This window comes from Truncatella angustata, assembly GCF_020726525.1.
Source record: "Truncatella angustata strain MPI-SDFR-AT-0073 chromosome Unknown BKA67scaffold_6, whole genome shotgun sequence".
Classification (NCBI taxonomy): domain Eukaryota; kingdom Fungi; phylum Ascomycota; class Sordariomycetes; order Amphisphaeriales; family Sporocadaceae; genus Truncatella; species Truncatella angustata.
In genome coordinates, this window is record NW_025763386.1 from 1,791,470 (window position 1) to 1,808,027 (window position 16,558).

General features: G+C 47.7%; 4 protein-coding genes across 4 annotated transcripts; 2 read left to right on the plus strand and 2 right to left on the minus strand.

Moving 5' to 3' along the window:
- Positions 1-285: 285 nt before the first annotated feature.
- On the minus strand, positions 286-2,181 carry BKA67DRAFT_593658 (putative pantothenate transporter; the record flags this gene model as incomplete). Its single annotated transcript, XM_046104963.1, has 7 exons — positions 286-616; positions 672-896; positions 949-1,245; positions 1,300-1,562; positions 1,617-1,697; positions 1,749-1,850; positions 1,903-2,181. The coding sequence occupies 7 exons, from the start codon at positions 2,179-2,181 to the stop codon at positions 286-288; spliced, it is 1,578 nt and encodes a 525-aa protein (XP_045956295.1).
- Positions 2,182-2,707: 526 nt separating this feature from the next.
- BKA67DRAFT_537864 (uncharacterized protein) lies at positions 2,708-3,900 on the plus strand (the record flags this gene model as incomplete). The annotated part of the gene is made up of 2 exons (XM_046100398.1): positions 2,708-3,659; positions 3,707-3,900. The coding sequence occupies 2 exons, from the start codon at positions 2,708-2,710 to the stop codon at positions 3,898-3,900; spliced, it is 1,146 nt and encodes a 381-aa protein (XP_045956296.1).
- A 469-nt stretch (positions 3,901-4,369) lies between these two features.
- Positions 4,370-6,781, plus strand: BKA67DRAFT_572685 (pumilio-family RNA binding repeat domain-containing protein). Its single transcript, XM_046103304.1, has one exon. It carries the CDS (start codon positions 4,483-4,485, stop codon positions 6,637-6,639), a length of 2,157 nt encoding a protein of 718 aa, XP_045956297.1. The 5' UTR covers positions 4,370-4,482; the 3' UTR covers positions 6,640-6,781.
- Positions 6,782-10,228: 3,447 nt separating this feature from the next.
- On the minus strand, positions 10,229-11,714 carry BKA67DRAFT_344366 (uncharacterized protein). The gene is made up of 2 exons (XM_046096324.1): positions 11,528-11,714; positions 10,229-11,451 (listed from the first exon to the last, which is right to left on the minus strand). Exons 1-2 carry the CDS (start codon positions 11,600-11,602, stop codon positions 10,435-10,437), a joined length of 1,092 nt encoding a protein of 363 aa, XP_045956298.1. The 5' UTR covers positions 11,603-11,714; the 3' UTR covers positions 10,229-10,434.
- Positions 11,715-16,558: the final 4,844 nt, after the last annotated feature.

Below are 16,558 nucleotides of genomic sequence, written 5' to 3' on the forward strand. Positions count from 1 at the left end.
TGTAATTGGACCTATGCGAACTTGATTTGGCTCATCGAAATAGCCAATCAGAAAGAACCGATGGCTGGAATATTGCTACTTGATTTCCGCATTCCACGTTCCCCCAAGTGAACCCGTAAACTTTACTTGAAAACGCCCTGTGTAAACAGATAGTAACCCAAGGATCACTTTAACAAGCATAACAAGAGATGACAGCGTCGTCTAAGCCATAACAACTGCAACCAAACTATCAGGTTGATGACAACTAGCATAGCTCTGCTCGGGCAGAACGTGTATATGGCCATCTCATGCGTTACCTTTGCCGTTAATCTCAACGTCATCCAAGACTGTCTCATTCCTTTTCGCAGCTGCAATTCTCGCTCTCTTGATCCTCCGAGTTTCCATATCGACCCGCCATGTGAAGGACCAGGTAATAATGTTCATGATGATGGCCATTCCGATAAAGCCCATAGCGATGCCGAAAGAGGTCGTGTAGCGCGGAGCATATCTCGAATTGAATAGCTGACTACCGACAGCGCCACCTATCTGGCCGTAGCTATTTGCGAAGGCGATTGCGAAGGCAGATCCAGTCGCGCCTTGGGTGGTTTGAACTCTCCACGGCCACATCATAGTATACCTGCACACGTCAGTAATTTTTCTCACTCACTCATAGCTCTATAGAGGGGTTATACCAAGCCGTTGAGAAGCCTCCTGCAATTACAGTGGCTGCGTACACGCCACCAGTACTGGGAAATGTGTAGAGTACTACATAGCATGCCTCGATTACAATCATAAACCCAAGAGGAATTAGCGGCTGAGGGATGCGACCTGAATCAGCGAACACTCCAAAAAGGAGAGTTAAGAGGCAAGAAAAAACGGCCGGGGGGATGTTCAACAATTGGGCCTGCGAGATTGATCTGGATGATATCATGAGCGTATTGTCCGGGTTTGAGAAATCGCTCTACTCACGTGAAACCGAGATTAGCAATGACAGTTGGTTGGTAGAAGTTCAATCCAGTCGTTCCGACAGTGTAGAATGCCCAACACAATAGAAAAAGCCATAGTCTTTTGTCTTTGAGCGTCTGAATGAACTCGTGCAAATCAAAGTTCTTTTCCGCGTCTCGTGGCGCATTGCTCGGAAGTCGAGCTTGGACAAAAGCCTTCTCTTTCTCTGAAAGCCATGATGCTTGCGCGGGGAAGTCCGCTAGGAAGAAGTAAGTGAAGATACCGAGTAGTATAGTAAAGATGCCTTCTGTCAATATAAGCCTACTAAGAAGTCAGCGGTACTGGTAATCAGCCTCGATAGTCGCATCATCTCACCACTTCCAACCTGACAACCCTCTAGCCGTCACACCATTAAATGCGAACGCCAATACTCCACTAAACACAGAACTGAAATTTCCCACGATCGTTACCAAGACGATACGTGGAGCTAACTCGTCCGGACGGTACCAGTAGACAAGTTGCAGTAGCAAGCCAGGCCAAAGGCCAGCCTCGAAGAATCCTAAAAAGGCGCGAACAACATATAACCCTGTAGCATTGGTGAGGGCGGCATGGCAGCATAGCACGACGCCCCATGAGATCTGCGAGGTTTAGCTACAAACAAACCCGGGCAAAGGAAATGGTCCTCGACTTACTTGAATTCTGGCGTTCCAAACAGACGGTTTCATTTTCTTGACCAATAGGTTAGACGGTGCCTCAGCCAGGATATACGGAATCTTAAGACACGGTCAGTCAGGGGCCGTCCCAATGCTATGGTGAACACGAACGTAGTATGCCAACGTAACAAAGTTGTACTGATCCGACGTCATATGGAGCTCCGTCAAGATACTGTGATTCGTTCCTTGGTCCATAATACGAGCATTTGATACCTGATCCGACGTTAACCACTATGTTGCTAGAGAAGATGTTAAATTCACATACGTTGCTGGCATCAATGGTCTTTACACAGTAGATGACGGCCATGAGCGGGATCAGATGCCAGTCAATCCTTCTCAGAAGCTTCTTCTCCTCATCAGCACTTAAGGTCGTCCGAGCACTCATGAGCGCTGGGTTGTAGCCGTGTGTATTTGAGTATTCAGGCAATGTCTCATTGCGCGCTGCAACATGGATTTTCTCGTTGCCAGCATCATCGATGGGCAACGACGCAGGGCCGTGCCCTTCATAGTCATGGTTGTCCTCGTTGGATCTTAGCACGGCCATATTCATATCGAATGCCAGGTACACTTGGACTCACAACGAGCACGTGAACATGGTGGAGTATCAGGTATCTATAGTCATTTCGGCGACATCGCTTCAGCTCATCGGCTTCGCGTGTCGATCACGGTGGGTTATCCCACGCCCGCACAATGCGTCGACCAGTGAGATGGTTAAGCTTGGCTCCTTATGGAAATGGGTCGATTTGTTATCGCTGGGGTAAGTTGCGCAATAGGGACCATCGATTTCTGTGGGGGGGTTTGCATACCGCACGCTATAAGGAGGCTGAATTACGTTCTTGCATGTCAACCAACTTCTTCGGCCGAGATAAATCTTGAGACGAATTGATAAGATTATGTATCATTGTTTAGTCCATTGATTCTTGGTCTGTCCACTCAATACTGTGGCATCACACGTTGCACCGTCTCCTGCAAGTTACCCCACCTTTCCACACTCGATTGTTGGATTCTCGACTGTTGCTGAGGGTGAGAACCAAGAAAAGCAATCCATCATTTTAGCTCAGTAGTAAAACATGAGACTGCCAACTCTTCTTGCTCTCGCGGCACTGAACATCAGCTGCGGCTCCGCTGGCGACCCTGGTCAACAGCCTCTTCGGGGGGTATTCTCAGGTGCTTCGTCGCGGACATCGGCGCTTCTCAGCTTGCACAAATCGCTAGTCGAAATACCGTCAATATCGGACTCGGAAAATGAGGTGTCCCATTTCCTGAAGGGCTACCTCGAGAAACAAGGGCTCAATGTCGAGACTCAGGTCGTCCAGGGTGGCAAGAACATTTTCGCCTATGCTGGGACATCAAGAAAAACGAGAATTCTCGTAACATCACATATTGATACTGTGCCACCCTTTTGGCCGTACGAGCGCAAAGGCGATGAAATCTGGGGTCGTGGTTCAGTAGACGCCAAGGGCAGCGTGGCAGCACAAGTCATCGCGTTTCAGGAGCTTCTTGACGCTGAGAAACTCAGAGATGGTGACGTTTCGTTGCTGTTCGTGGTCGGCGAGGAGAACAGCGGTAGAGGCATGAAAGCCGCGAATAATCTTGGACTCTCGTGGGAGGCTGTCATCTTCGGAGAACCGACGGAGCTGAAGTTGGCCAGCGGGCATAAAGGGGGTATCGGCTTCAAACTTGTTGCCAAGGGGAAAGCTGGCCATTCTGGCTATCCTGAGCAGGGCGAGAATGCCATCGACTTGCTTGTAAAGGGGCTGGCTAGCCTTCAGAAGCTCGAGCTGCCTTGGAGCGAACGCTTTGGTAACTCGACGTTAAATGTTGGAAGAATTGAAGGAGGTGTGGCAGCGAATGTGATTCCCGCAGACGCATCAGCCACTGCGTTGATCAGAATTGCGGCGGGAAGTCCTGAAAAGGTATTGGACCTGGTTCGAGATGCAGTTTATAATGCAGCTCCCGAATTGGAGGTGGAATCCAGAGCTCCAGGCAAGGGTCCAGTGCCCATAGACTATGATATCCAAGGTAACGCAGAAGCGCTGTGCACCGTACCCGTGCTAACTTGTGTCCAGGGTTTGAGACTGCCGTCATGAACTATGGTACTGACATACCGAATCTGGAAGGCAACCACAAAAGGTACCTCTACGGGCCGGGAACGATACTGGTTGCTCACTCGGACCATGAACACCTCACAACCCAGGATTTAGAGACGGCCGTGGACGGATACAAGGTTCTCATCACAGAAAATCTGAAGAAAGGTCGCTGATCCGCATGACTGGCGTACGGGGTGGGAGAGCATGGCAGCATGACTTGCTTGCCTTGTGGATAGATAACAAATTGTCGGTAGCTTAACAGTGGACAACGTATGACCAGCTGATGTATTGATGCACTACCGCATTTCAGACTTGTCAAACAATTCGAACAGGAATCTGACTAAATATGGTTTGTTATGCGAAAGCGAGTTGCTCCCGCGCATGCATAATCGTAGCGTTGGAGGGGTTTGTATTATGTGCCATAGCGTACATGGGGTGTTCGATGTTGATCGTCCAGACTAGCCTTGAGCCGGATGCAATGAGCAAGATGTAAATGCAGATGCAAATGGATGGTAGATGGTGACAACTGGCGGCAGGTGCGTGACATTGCAGCTCAACGTCCACTGGAAGCTGGGCTGGCTGGCAGCCAAAACCCCACATGGCGATAAGATAAAGATAAAAAGTTACGATAAGCTTGGACAGCCAAAATTTCTGGAATTCCAGGTAAAGTTGGCGTAGCCAGTTCGCGAATAGCGTCAACACGGCTGCTACGTTTTTTTGTCTATTGGCTGTCACTCACAGACTCGACCGCCAACATGCCGAAGCCACGCTCAAAGAGACAGGCGATTCGGGACGAGCGGAAGCAGAAGCGACATGACGCCGAAGAAGAAGTCGAAGAGAGTGCGAACAAGCGTTCCAAGCGACAACGGATCGACGAGGATGGCAACGCCAACAATGTTGCAGACGAGTACGCCGAATACACTGGCTCGGCCGATATGCAAGGGATCTCTGGCGATGCCCGACCGGAAAAGGAGTTCTTTGGTATGCTGTCCGATCAAGAGCAGGAATACTTCCGGTCCGTCGATGAGCAGTTGGACGTCGACGACTTCCCATCGCAAGACGAGAGGGACATGTACTTGGCCAACGTCTTTGCTGAGGCCCAGGGAAAGGAGCTGAAGCTCGCTTGCAGCCAGTCATGCTCTAGGCTGATGGAACGACTTATCCTCATGTCAAACACCCGCCAGAAGAAGAAGCTTTTCGACCAATTCGCCTCCCATTTTCTCAACCTCATTCAGCACCGCTTCGCCAGTCATTGTTGCGAGACACTCTTCTTACAGTCCGCTCCGGTTGTTTCAAGAGAATTAAGCGGTGAAAGAGACGACGAGCCCGCAGAAGGCGAGGAAGAAGATGCAGGGCCTCTGCCCACCATGGAGGAACTGTTTCTTCTGACCTTGGACGAGCTTGAAGGTCAGTTGGGATACCTCTTGACCGATCGCTTTGCATCTCATAGTTTAAGAGTGCTGCTGATCGTTCTGTCCGGACGGCCCCTCGATCAAGCTGCGACCAAGTCACTCGTTCACAGCAAGAAGAAGGAGAAGATCTCGGCACCCTGGAAGTCTGGTGCTGGTTCGGAAGAAAAGAAGGATGCACTGCGACCAGTCCCATCCTCCTTTACAGCGGCGACCAAGAAGATCATTGCAGATTCTACAGAGGGCATGGATGCGACGGCACTTCGTTTGTTGGCCCGTCATCCAACTGGTAACCCTATCCTCCAACTACTTTTGGAGTTGGACATTGCCGTCAATTCTAAGAAAGATACCAAGAAAGGAGAGACTGAACCTGAAGAGGACTCGAGTGAAAGGCGGTTGCTGTGGCAGCTCTTACCCCTCGCCCCTGCCTCGCTCAAGGAAGAGCAGTCGATGGCCAATGAGTTTATCAACTCGATGTTATACGATCCTATCGGGTCCCGGTTATTGGAGACTTTGGTATCACACTGCCCTGGAAAGTTGTTCAAGGTTATGTTCAAGCACAACTTCGCCGACCGCATCCAAAGCTTGGCAAGAAACGACGTTGCATCGTATCCTGCCATTCGTATTCTCAACCGTCTGGGTAAGGAGGACCTTGCAGCCGCTGTCGAAAAGATTGCTCCCGAGATGCCGAAGCTGGTGTCATTATCACGATTCAACGTCATCAAGGCATTATTCGAAAGATGCAATATCAGAGACGCTAAGAGTGAAGTTGGAACATTACTAAGAGCACTCACGTCCGCCTGCGGAGGTGATAAGAAGACGTTGATACCAAAGTTGTGTATACCAGAGAAGGAGGAAGACACAAAGAAGTCAGGACAGCAGTCACTGTCAAAAAATCAATCTGCGATCATCTCGCATGGATGCCATCTGGCAACGACTATGCTATCGATTCGCGGTGCAACCTCCAACGCCATCCAGACATCTCTAGTTTCTCTTTCCCCCGAGCTTATCATGGGTCTTGCGACATCGTCCGGTCCAACAATGCATGTCCTGACCACTGCCTTTGCCACCCCATCAGATAACAAGGCCTTCCACAAGGTTCTGGTAGCAGCACTTATGAAGGACATCATGGGGCTCGCCGTGTCGGATCACGGTAGCAAAGTAATCAGTGCCATCGTGTCCGTACCGTCCAAGAGTGAAGGCATCAATCTGCCTTTCCACATGAAGCAGCAGATCATGGACGTGCTTGGGGAGCATGAGATGGAACTACGTGATTCATTCCAAGGGCGGAAAGTGTGGAAAGCATGGCAAGGAGATATGTGGAAGACAAGACCGAGAGACTGGATCGCATGGACGAAGGAGGTCGACACTGAGACACGTGCTGCTGCACCCGTGTGGAAGAGACAGCAGGCGGGGGGGAAAATCACCAAAAACAACCCCAACATGGTTAAAGTTGATGAGGCAGCACGAAGGAAGAGGGCTGATGTTGAGACGACCTCATGATACCAAAACTAGTAAAATCCTTTGTATGCTATTTGGGGACAATTCCGAGAAGCCCTCAAGCTACCTGCCCCATTTTCAATGATCCTCGTTTTGAATTGTAATTAATAGGTAACTGTTGTCAAAACACAGTTTCGTTCATGTGATTCATGCTCTCACATAACAAGCCTGGCTGTAAAACAATCTCCAAAATAACAAAATTCCGAAATGCGGTGTAGCTGATCCTACCTCGATAGTATGACAGGAGAGGTTTGTCTCAACCTCGACACGTGCCTGCCCAAATCTAGACCATGCGGCGATATGATACGGCCCAGTCATATATAAACCAATGTGTGAGAGTTTTGAACAAGACATGGAAAAATACACTGCAGTTCATTTAACCATATATCTATAATTATTTACTCTAAGCTGATAGCCTAAGATAACATAGCCCGGTGCATGTAACGACTCTATAACTATCGAAGCCTATTCGTTTCATCGAGTCTAATACCTCACACAACTGTTGACCTATTCGACGTGATAGTTAGGCATAACATTACAAGCAGGCGCCGTAACGCGTGCCTCATCTCCAATCTACGCAGGGCAACTCTAATGGCTTTCGTGACAAGTGCCCAGTTTCCGGTCCGAGTAATTTCGGGCGTAACACTAGACAGCCCGTTGAGCGGCCAACCAGACCCCCGCTTGAGTTGGGATGAAACCGGGGAATTGGAAAATCTATTCAAGCGCGTGGGCAGCCGAAAAGCATGGGAAGAAGGGCCAGGATGGCTGGGGACAAGCCCCTGGCATCAGCTCATTGCGAGAGCTCGGCGGTGCGGAAGAGCTTTCACAAGGAAACGGTCCATGCTTTTGGTAGTCGACTGGCACAGTCATTGTGTCTAACAAGTTCACACAGAGGATCACCGTTGCTCAAGACGAGTCAACACAATCAGTTGCCTCCACGGTTTTATCCCGTACATTCCCCCATTCTCTTCACTATCAAGTTCATGGTGGCTTTATGAGGTGTGCTCAAGATTTGTGATCAGAAAAGTTCAGACGTAGCCTCCGTTTAATTGCCACAGGGCATCTAGAATGACCTTAGCATGGCCATAATCCGGGGAAGTGGCAAATCTCGATGGCATTATTTTCGGCTATCGACTGAAACTACTGTAAAGGAGGCTAAAAGCAACTATCGACATTAAAAAAAACTACTCAGAAAAGCAAAATCCAGAGCGCTTAGCAAGATAACGACAGAGATTTTAAACGAGTTCCATTGCCAAAGCATGCCTCCAAGCATCCTTGTGATCTAGCCAACGTCCAGGGCACACGTGGACGAGGAATAACGACATGCGGCTGACAGATCGACAAACTGTACCACCCCACGACTCTGATGATAATGCTTTGCTCAATTGGACAGATGGGGGTTGTTGAAAAGCTTGGTACACTATCTAGCAACGTGGTTCGATTATGGGCTCGATTGTGGTTGCATTGCTTGCAGCACATGCAGGCAGCAAATAGTGCGTTGCAAACCGGCCCATCAACCTTCAACCAACCAATTCTCCACATGTGCAGCCAAGGACGTACAAGTAGGGCCGTGCGATATTGTCGTTTATGACAAAAAGAGCACATGTTGCAAGACCTTTCTCGTTTGCTCAGGGTAGAAAACGTCAGAGTGGGTAGCCGGAAATGGCGGATGGTGATCCTTTATCAGGAAAGGGAACCACGCTGAACATGCGAGATCCGATATGCAAGATCCGCACTTAGTACGACACGAAAAATAAAAAATAAACAAAAAAACAAAACCCAAAAATAAAAAAGCTACTAAAACTCACAACTACCCTGGTACATGAGGTACTTAGAAGTATTATGGGGGCTCTATCCTTGTTCACGCGTTCTACCAATTTTCTTTCGCCACTTGCGATTAGGCTGTCACAATAAAGATGGGGGAATCTTTAGTCGGAGGGTTGGCAGTGCAGAATGCAAAATATGGGAGTGATATGACTCGGGGGCAGGATGAGAACGAGATGTTTATGATGAGAAGGGAGATCGGCTCAGATAAACGATGGCGCGGATCTCACGATCGCGAGTGGGTACTTTTCCGTGCTACCACGATCCCTTTCGATTCTAGCGGGGGTCCTTGCCTATATCTCACCAAAAGAGTATTTCATACGGATGAATAGGCGATGGATAGTACCAGCCGGAGAAAACGCAACTGATTTCGCAAGCCTTATACGGAATGTTCGGGTAAAGATGATGTAAGACAAAGCTGGGGTTTTGTCGGCTACTCTAGGCCAATGCAGCTTATTAGAGATAAACTCTGGAAACTAATGTTTTAGCGATGGCTTGGTAATGGTGGCCCAAGGAGGCCTCGAATCGTGACCTCATGGTGAAGGGGCAACGGTTGCAGCAGGTTAAGGAACTTGGAAAGCTGGCGCCTTCCCGTCCAGGTCGCCTAATAATCACCGGCTCAAGTCCCACGCAGTAATTCGGTGGACGAATTACTTCTGTGGTCCTTGAGCTTGTGACGCCTCCACGCGAGTCGGCCCAATTAATGTTTCTTTGTCCGCGTGAGAAGAGCGGCAGGAAACGAAAAGATCGGTTTTTACTTTTGGTCTAAGAAAGGAAAGCCTGCGAGTTCTGCGGATGATTCTCTCCATACCTGCCTGCCAATGCGGTGATCCATTGGGAGTAAGACATGGGGTACCTCTTCGAGAAGGAGAGTTTTGGCTGGCCTACCCGCAATTTGTGCGGACTTTGTTTGGTCGATTGTGCAGTCAGAGAAGCTTGTGTAATTGGCGCGGACTTTATTACATGGGCGGAGGCAAAGCGCGGACGGCAGTTGTGTGGACGTCTAGAGTTGTGGTATATGCATGTGTTTTGCTTAAAGAATGATTCGACGAATGCTACCCGTGTCCTAGGGATAACTAATTCAACACATCCATGGGTGTATGCTTTGTATGGTAAGCACACCAACTTTGTCTGGATCTTTCTTACTGCATTACTTCATTCAACAGCGTAGGTTAGACTATAGAGAGTTGAGATAGTATTGGGAATCGCACGGTAGTACAGTGGAAACTCAGTTTTGTGGTTTTGTGGGTTATATTATGTTTTTGTGGTCCTTGCCTATGACCGCGATCTGGAAACCGCAATAGAACATGTATCACAGACCAGTGTCCGGCTAGTTTTGTCATTTTCTCGCTTTGGCAAACCGCATGCTTCTCTACGAAGCAACAGAAACATTACCCTCTCCAAGAGATCGCGGAATCCTTCTCCACGACGTAGCCGTATTTCAGACGTACGCCTCACCATATGTAGGTAGGGCTGATGCCTACACCGACCTCAACCTAGCGACTAAAATCGCTTCCTGCCAACCCTCAAGGGTCTCTGAGCTTCATAAAAACATCTCATGAGTTGCCCGTTTATCCATTTCCGGTGGTCTAATAACTCCGATCCATATTTGACTGATGTGATATACCCCGTCGTGTAAGAGGAACTCCCGAGAGTTCCAATAAGCACTAGTATCAACTCATCGAAACATTCATTAACTTGAAACGCGGATGCTGTGGCTGTTTCCGCAGGGACAATGAGCTGCCGCAACAAAAGATGACTCCAAAACTCCTAAAATTCGCTTGAGGATGAATGAAATCAAACTCCAGGCACTGAATGACCCCGAGCATATACCATGCAGCCGTAAATGCATCAAACCATAAAAGGCCGCATAAGATGCGTGGTATCATAAAAAAACACAACAAAAAACTGTAGAGAATCAATCTCATGATGCCACTATGGTCAGCTAAGAATTGATGAGGAGGAATATGAATCCTATTGCTCAGCACCAAAGTCAATCAGATTGTCCCAAGTAGCGTCGCCCATGTATCCACCAGCCGGTGTACCCATCCGGCTGTTGAAGTTGTCAAACTGGCCTGTGAAAGTATTCTCCATCGGCGAGTACAATATGTCGTCCACGTTTGACTCATATGGTGAGGTGATATCTGAATCATCATGCAAAGGCTCTGGCTTGTCGAGTGTCAACTCAGGTTGGACAGATTCGTCGGCACGATGACTAAACATGTTGTTTAACGCTGATGGGTCCCCACCGAAATAGTAGGGAGCCATAGGATCGTTCATGTCGACGTTGGCCATTCCTAGTAACTTGATCTCGTTTGGTAGCTCAGAGGTAAATGCAGAGGTGGGACGCTGCTGTTGACTCTCTATAGTGGAGAAGGTATGCATTGCATTGTTCTGGCGGGGTGTAGGCCTCGACTCGGGTGTGTCCATGGTGACGGAAGCAGGAGACAGAGCTGGTGGCGTGGAATTCGATGTGGTCGCTGAGGAGATCCTGCGATCCATTCCTCTGTACTGCGAATGACCACCGTCGGTGTGGGTAGGGGATGAAATTGTGGGCGAAGTTGGCGAGAATTGGGTATTGTTTGTCATAAGGGGAGTCATGTAGATCGAGTTATTCAACTGTTGCTGGTACGCGGCGGCAGTAGGGAAGGATTCGTTAAAGAGCCTGTTCACCTCGTTGTACCTGGCCATTGATGCCATGGCGGCCTGCGTCGTGATATAAGCGCTTACTCGATGGTTCATGCTTGGGGAATTTGTTTGCAAGTGTCGCGTCAGATGTCGAAACTGTCTCGGCAAATCATCCTCTTCCTCCTCGTACATCTCTTCTTTGATGACAATCTCCTCAGTGACTTTCAAGCCTCGTCCCGTTCTCCTCCGGTGAATCTCTGAAGCCATCCTTGCGGATTGAACTCTTGCCTCCAAGCTTCGGTCAGCTCGGCGGGACGCGGCGATATAGGCTCGTTCTTGGTTTTCTTCATGTGATCTCTCGGTCTAGTTGAAACAATTAGTACAACTGTAGCTGTTCATGGGCGCAGGTTTCATGGAACCAGGATAGATGTAAACTTGCCTTCTGGGCCTTGACAGGCGGTACTCGATCGTTGATCGGCATCGCTGCTGTCACATCTAGAGGTCGCTTAGGCATTTGGTAAAGCGTGATTGCGTAGTCGATATAAACCCCGATAGTTGGCAAGTAATAGCGCAATCGCTCTGTTCGGTGGATATTGTGAGAGGACGGCCTTGTGAAGGTTTACTGAAGTTCTGGTTCCTGGCTATATACAATTGCTAATCCAAGCGAACCGATATACCTCGTGGGTAACGACGCGGGGAATGATTAACTCGTGTAAGTCTGAAGACGTGAAGCCTAGTTCAAGTTCCAAAACTATTTCTGTCGGATAGACGACTATATCCAGTTAAAACTATAGAAACGGAGTAATGTATCGACAGCTGGGCTGCAGTCAAGCGTGTGTATGTGGGTGACGAGATGCAGTTGAGCCAGGTGATGCTCAAAGCTTCGTTAATTGTGTCTCGGGAAGGCTGAGCTTTATCCTTGGTGTTTGGCGTTGTGGGATGATAAACTGTATCTCGTTGGCCAAATGGTTGTGAAGAAGACAAACCCAGAGATATACTACACCTAGGAACAAGGGACAAAAACATTAAATATCTGGCTGGGGGGATTTGGACTTCCCCATGCTGAAAAAACATGGGGCTTATGGAAGGTACAAGCACAGAGGGGTTACATTGCAGCGTTCCTCACCAGAGCGGCATGCCGCTGCATGTACTTTAGTACCATCCCATTTTCGGTCGATTGACTGCTCAGTCACTGATCGATCGTGACACTTCACCCATTCTTAACAGATCTCGATCATTTGGTGCTGGAACCAATGACACACCGCGAAGGCCTCGGCGCCTTGCAAGGATAACTGAGAGTGGGCCTCCTCGGCAGCAAAGACTAGCAGGGGAACAAGCAGATAGATAGTGTTTGTTGTATGCTTTTTGGAGGAGCAAATGCCAAAACGTTCCAAATCGATTTAGTGTTTCTCGGCTTTTGCAAGTACTCAATACTTGCGGCGCGCTATACAATCAGGTAGTGAAAGATGGAATATGCTCTAGGCTTGTCATAGCCCCGTAGTAATAGATACACTTGGCCAAGTCTATCGCCTTCACAAGCATGATGGCTGTCCACTAACCTAGACGAAGTCTCAGAGACACGTATGGAGTACTGTGTAGCAAGAGAGCTTTCGCAGTTCTGCCTTTTTGAATAAATGTGCTCTCTATGTTCCCCCATGAACAAGAAGCAATTGACCTTGCAGCCGAATATGGAGCTGCAAAATACCCACATTTCACTACAGCTTCGTAATACATAGTACCTAGGTATCCAATCTGTGCAATTGAGATGTGAAGGGAAATTTTTTTGAATGAAATACAAAATAGGGAGGGACGCTCCATAAATGCTGCAGAGATCGTATGCTCAACATCAATTCGCAGATCGTTAGACTTAGACTACGGGTGCTGGCGCGGCCTCAACTCTGTAGAGACAACTTCGATAACTTTGCCTACAGCACTTGGTATGTCTGCATTCCTAGCATGAGGATTCAGAACCCAGAGTCGCCCGTAACTCGCAAAAAGTGCTGGTTTAGGATTATAGCACAACCTTTTGAGTTCAGGCTTGCTTCTGTAACCGCATCTCCATACCAGTACCGTGGGGCTTGCTTGCTTTGTTGCAAGACGAACAACCCCTCCTGGGTTGTGTCCCAAGCAGCCGCCCTGATCTGACACAGCAATCGCTGGATTAAACGACTGTGGTCGGTCTTTGAAGATTTATCTCCGACTGTTGAGGAGGCGATTCACTCACATTTCTTCGATTTCTTTGGCCGTACCGTGGTTAGTGAGGACTACCAGTAATGTGCCAGCCCCATATTAACGCGGCCGGCTTTGCATTAATTGTGATCCTAACTAGATGTGTCTTGATGTGCGAAAGCCAAACCCAGATTGGACAAATCTTCACAAAACGCGTGGGTTCAAGGTAAGGGTGGGCATTAGGCAAACTCTATTCTTGTGAAGAATACCTTAGCAGGACGCCAGCCTGGGAATTGCCACACTTCCCGAAATCGAACCAAAACTCTACGTTTTAGCAGGATCACTGGGTACAATTCAAGCACCATGCTTCAAATTACAGATTCAATCGTGTACACGCAAAACATGTTCTGCTCGTAGTGTTTGGTGGAAACTTGTGGTACTCCTGCGCGAGCGTCCTACGTAGGTATCAATGATTGCTGACCACTCAGCCCGTAACAGTTTACTTAGTAACAAGCCCTCCACTAACGCAATAATATATTGCAAAACAACATAATGGAATCTTCGTAGAACATGGTGAGACAGCTGGCATAGCAAGCCATCGAAAGCATCCTATGCTGGCCACCAACATCCAATTATTGACTGTTGCTCAATTTCTTGCCTTGTATTGCTTATCAGGTACGACTAGGAAATTAGCGATATCGATTGTCTGTACTCGCCTGGGACAATAGCCAGATCTGTAATTTGCAAGGCCCACGCGTTGCGGTGAAGTCATTGGAAAGTTATTACTAAGTAACAGCATGATTGACTGCTATTGACTGTATATTGAGCTTGTTCAATTGATCAAAGCTCAGACCAGCAATGTACATCACAGCGCTTTGACCGAGAATACAAGGGGTGCTGGACACGACTATGCACTGATCCTCTGATTTTTGTCGCAATGAACTTCTCTAACTGTAATTTGAAGCAAACGAGAGGGAACAGTGATATGAAAAGATATTTCTCTTCTTGCTCATTTGGATGCTGGCAACAAGTTGGGAATATGGATGCAGTTGATGGGAATGCGATAGAGTTGCAGTCAACCTCATTAGTTGGACCATCTGCCATGTCGTTATATACTTGAAATTTCCTCTCCCCTTCCTCGATCTCATTTCTTTGAAGATCAGAACGATGCGACTTTTTTATTTTTATTTTATTTTATTTTTACATCATATCCCCACGGCCCAGAAACTGCAAACGTAACTGATCAGTAATTGGTTATTTTAGGCGGCTGTGCTCGATTAATATCTTTAGCCTTGCAAAAACTCATCGCGGGATTGCTAGCATCCGGAGCAGTGTGTCCGGCTTTTCTTCAAAATGCCCTTGCACACAAAGGTACATCAATCCTTAACAATTTTTGTATGTAGGACAGAGCTGGAATCAACCAATCGTATCTTGGGAGCACACAGACGAACTAAAGTCGGAACACATTCCCATGCTTCTTTGATTGGCTTGTTGGAATCTTTTGGATGGATCAAGTCGCATTGAACACTATCCGGCACTGCTTCCCATTTTCGCTCCCGAGACAAGATACTTTGTACACTACATGCAACCTCAACTTGCGCCAAGCTTTTGATCTCTCCGAATTTGAGACGGTCCACAGATCGCACAGGACACATCTCGGCGATCTTTGCTGGAGTCAGGTTAGCGAGGAAACAATCCAATTTTTCCCAAAATGCCATCTTTGCTAACATGGCATTTTGATTTGGCCAGTTCGAAATATGACATCGCTATGAACTAATCATAACAAATTCTTGCAGTTGAGATGAATTGAAGCAGCGTGCGAGCAGAAGAACCCTCTGTCTCAGATCCTTAAAAAAAAAAAAAAAAAAAAATATTTAAAAAAATTTGGGGGGAGGGGGTTTTTCGTTTTTCCTTCTCCTCTTGTGTACGAGAGCTTTGCACTGCCGAACGTCGTCCACCATGTCAATTTGTAGCTATTTCCGCATTCCAGACATGCGGGCGAACTAAGCCATCACAACTTGAAAAAACACGAAGCGAATATCCTAATTACTAGAAACTCGGTGGTTTGTGTTTTATCAATCCCTTGCACGAACATAGCATTGGCTTCATCCAAGCCTGTTTGACTCGCGACTACGGGTTGAAACTGAGCAATGGACCTAACGCGAATTTGCATGTCATCTTTGGGCGGCACACCGTATATCAAATTTCTACATTTGCATCGCTGTGCATTTCTGGCGTTGGGCGGTTAGTAAGATCCTTTACTTGTATGGAACTGAGGTCATGCTACTGTATAAAATCGTTCTTTACTTGCTATGTAGCTGCTTAGCGTGTTAGTTTGAACTGCTCTATTCGAAATGCCGCTTTGTATCCAGCAGAGCGCATTTTAGTTCTTGCACCGGGCATCTCTAGTGGTTACGCTTCCATTTCTAGCAAACAAGGTCTGGATGAGCCATTCCTCTGGTGTTGATACTCAGGGGCTCGTCCCCGATCCTTTCTACCATGGCATAGAGTGTTATCAACAACAATGGGGTACCAGTTCTTTCTGACGATATTTCTGTGCACGGTGACGGATGTATAGTAATCACCCGGGAAAGCACCCCACTGGCCTTGATGGCTTGCTACCACGCCGGCTTTCTTTATTAGTTTCTCCCTAACCTAGACTAGGCGACAGACCAACATACATAGTACCTGACCTGAGCCCATAGTCTTGGACTAAAGAGCAATCACGCTTGCTGCTCACCACGAATCCATCCCACCAGGCTCTCCTGGTGTACGGCGCGGATCCCCTAGCTGGCTGAAACGGAGGAATCTCCTCGGAGATAACGGTCCATCATATTCTAGATCTCCCGTTGATCGACATATCCATTCACTAACATGTGGTAGCTGAACTTTGCATATGACGTCCATCACTCAACAGCTAAGCCCCCGAAATTTCAGGCTTCGACACGTCAACAAGTGCACTTTGACAAGAGCTTCGTTTCATGGTAGAAGTCATTGAAGATGTTTCACAATTATGATATGTGCTGCAAGTCGCATTGACAACATTTTACCTTCACACGTGTTTCAAGGTCAACCGGGTTGTATTGTTGTATATACCATAGTACTTGGTATCAGTGATCCAAATTCCACTAAACCCCATCCCCCAACCGTATTCAGTCTCCAACATCTGTGTATGATAAATAGAACTACTTAACCTGCCAATTCGATCTTATTACTAGACTAAATACTAAGTACGGAGCACGTTAGATAGATTCGAATTGAGAGCATCCTGGCATCCAAACGTAAGGTACAGTACATCTAA

Excerpts from the sequence above, each read along its gene's own strand:
- BKA67DRAFT_572685 (XM_046103304.1), top strand. The coding sequence starts at position 4,483 with ATGCCGAAGCCACGCTCAAAGAGACAGGCGATTCGGGACGAGCGGAAG.
- BKA67DRAFT_344366 (XM_046096324.1), bottom strand. The coding sequence starts at position 11,602 with ATGCCTAAGCGACCTCTAGATGTGACAGCAGCGATGCCGATCAACGAT. Across the intron at positions 11,452-11,527 it reads CGCCTGTCAAGGCCCAGAAG|ACCGAGAGATCACATGAAGA; the intron begins GCAAGTTTACAT and ends TGTTTCAACTAG.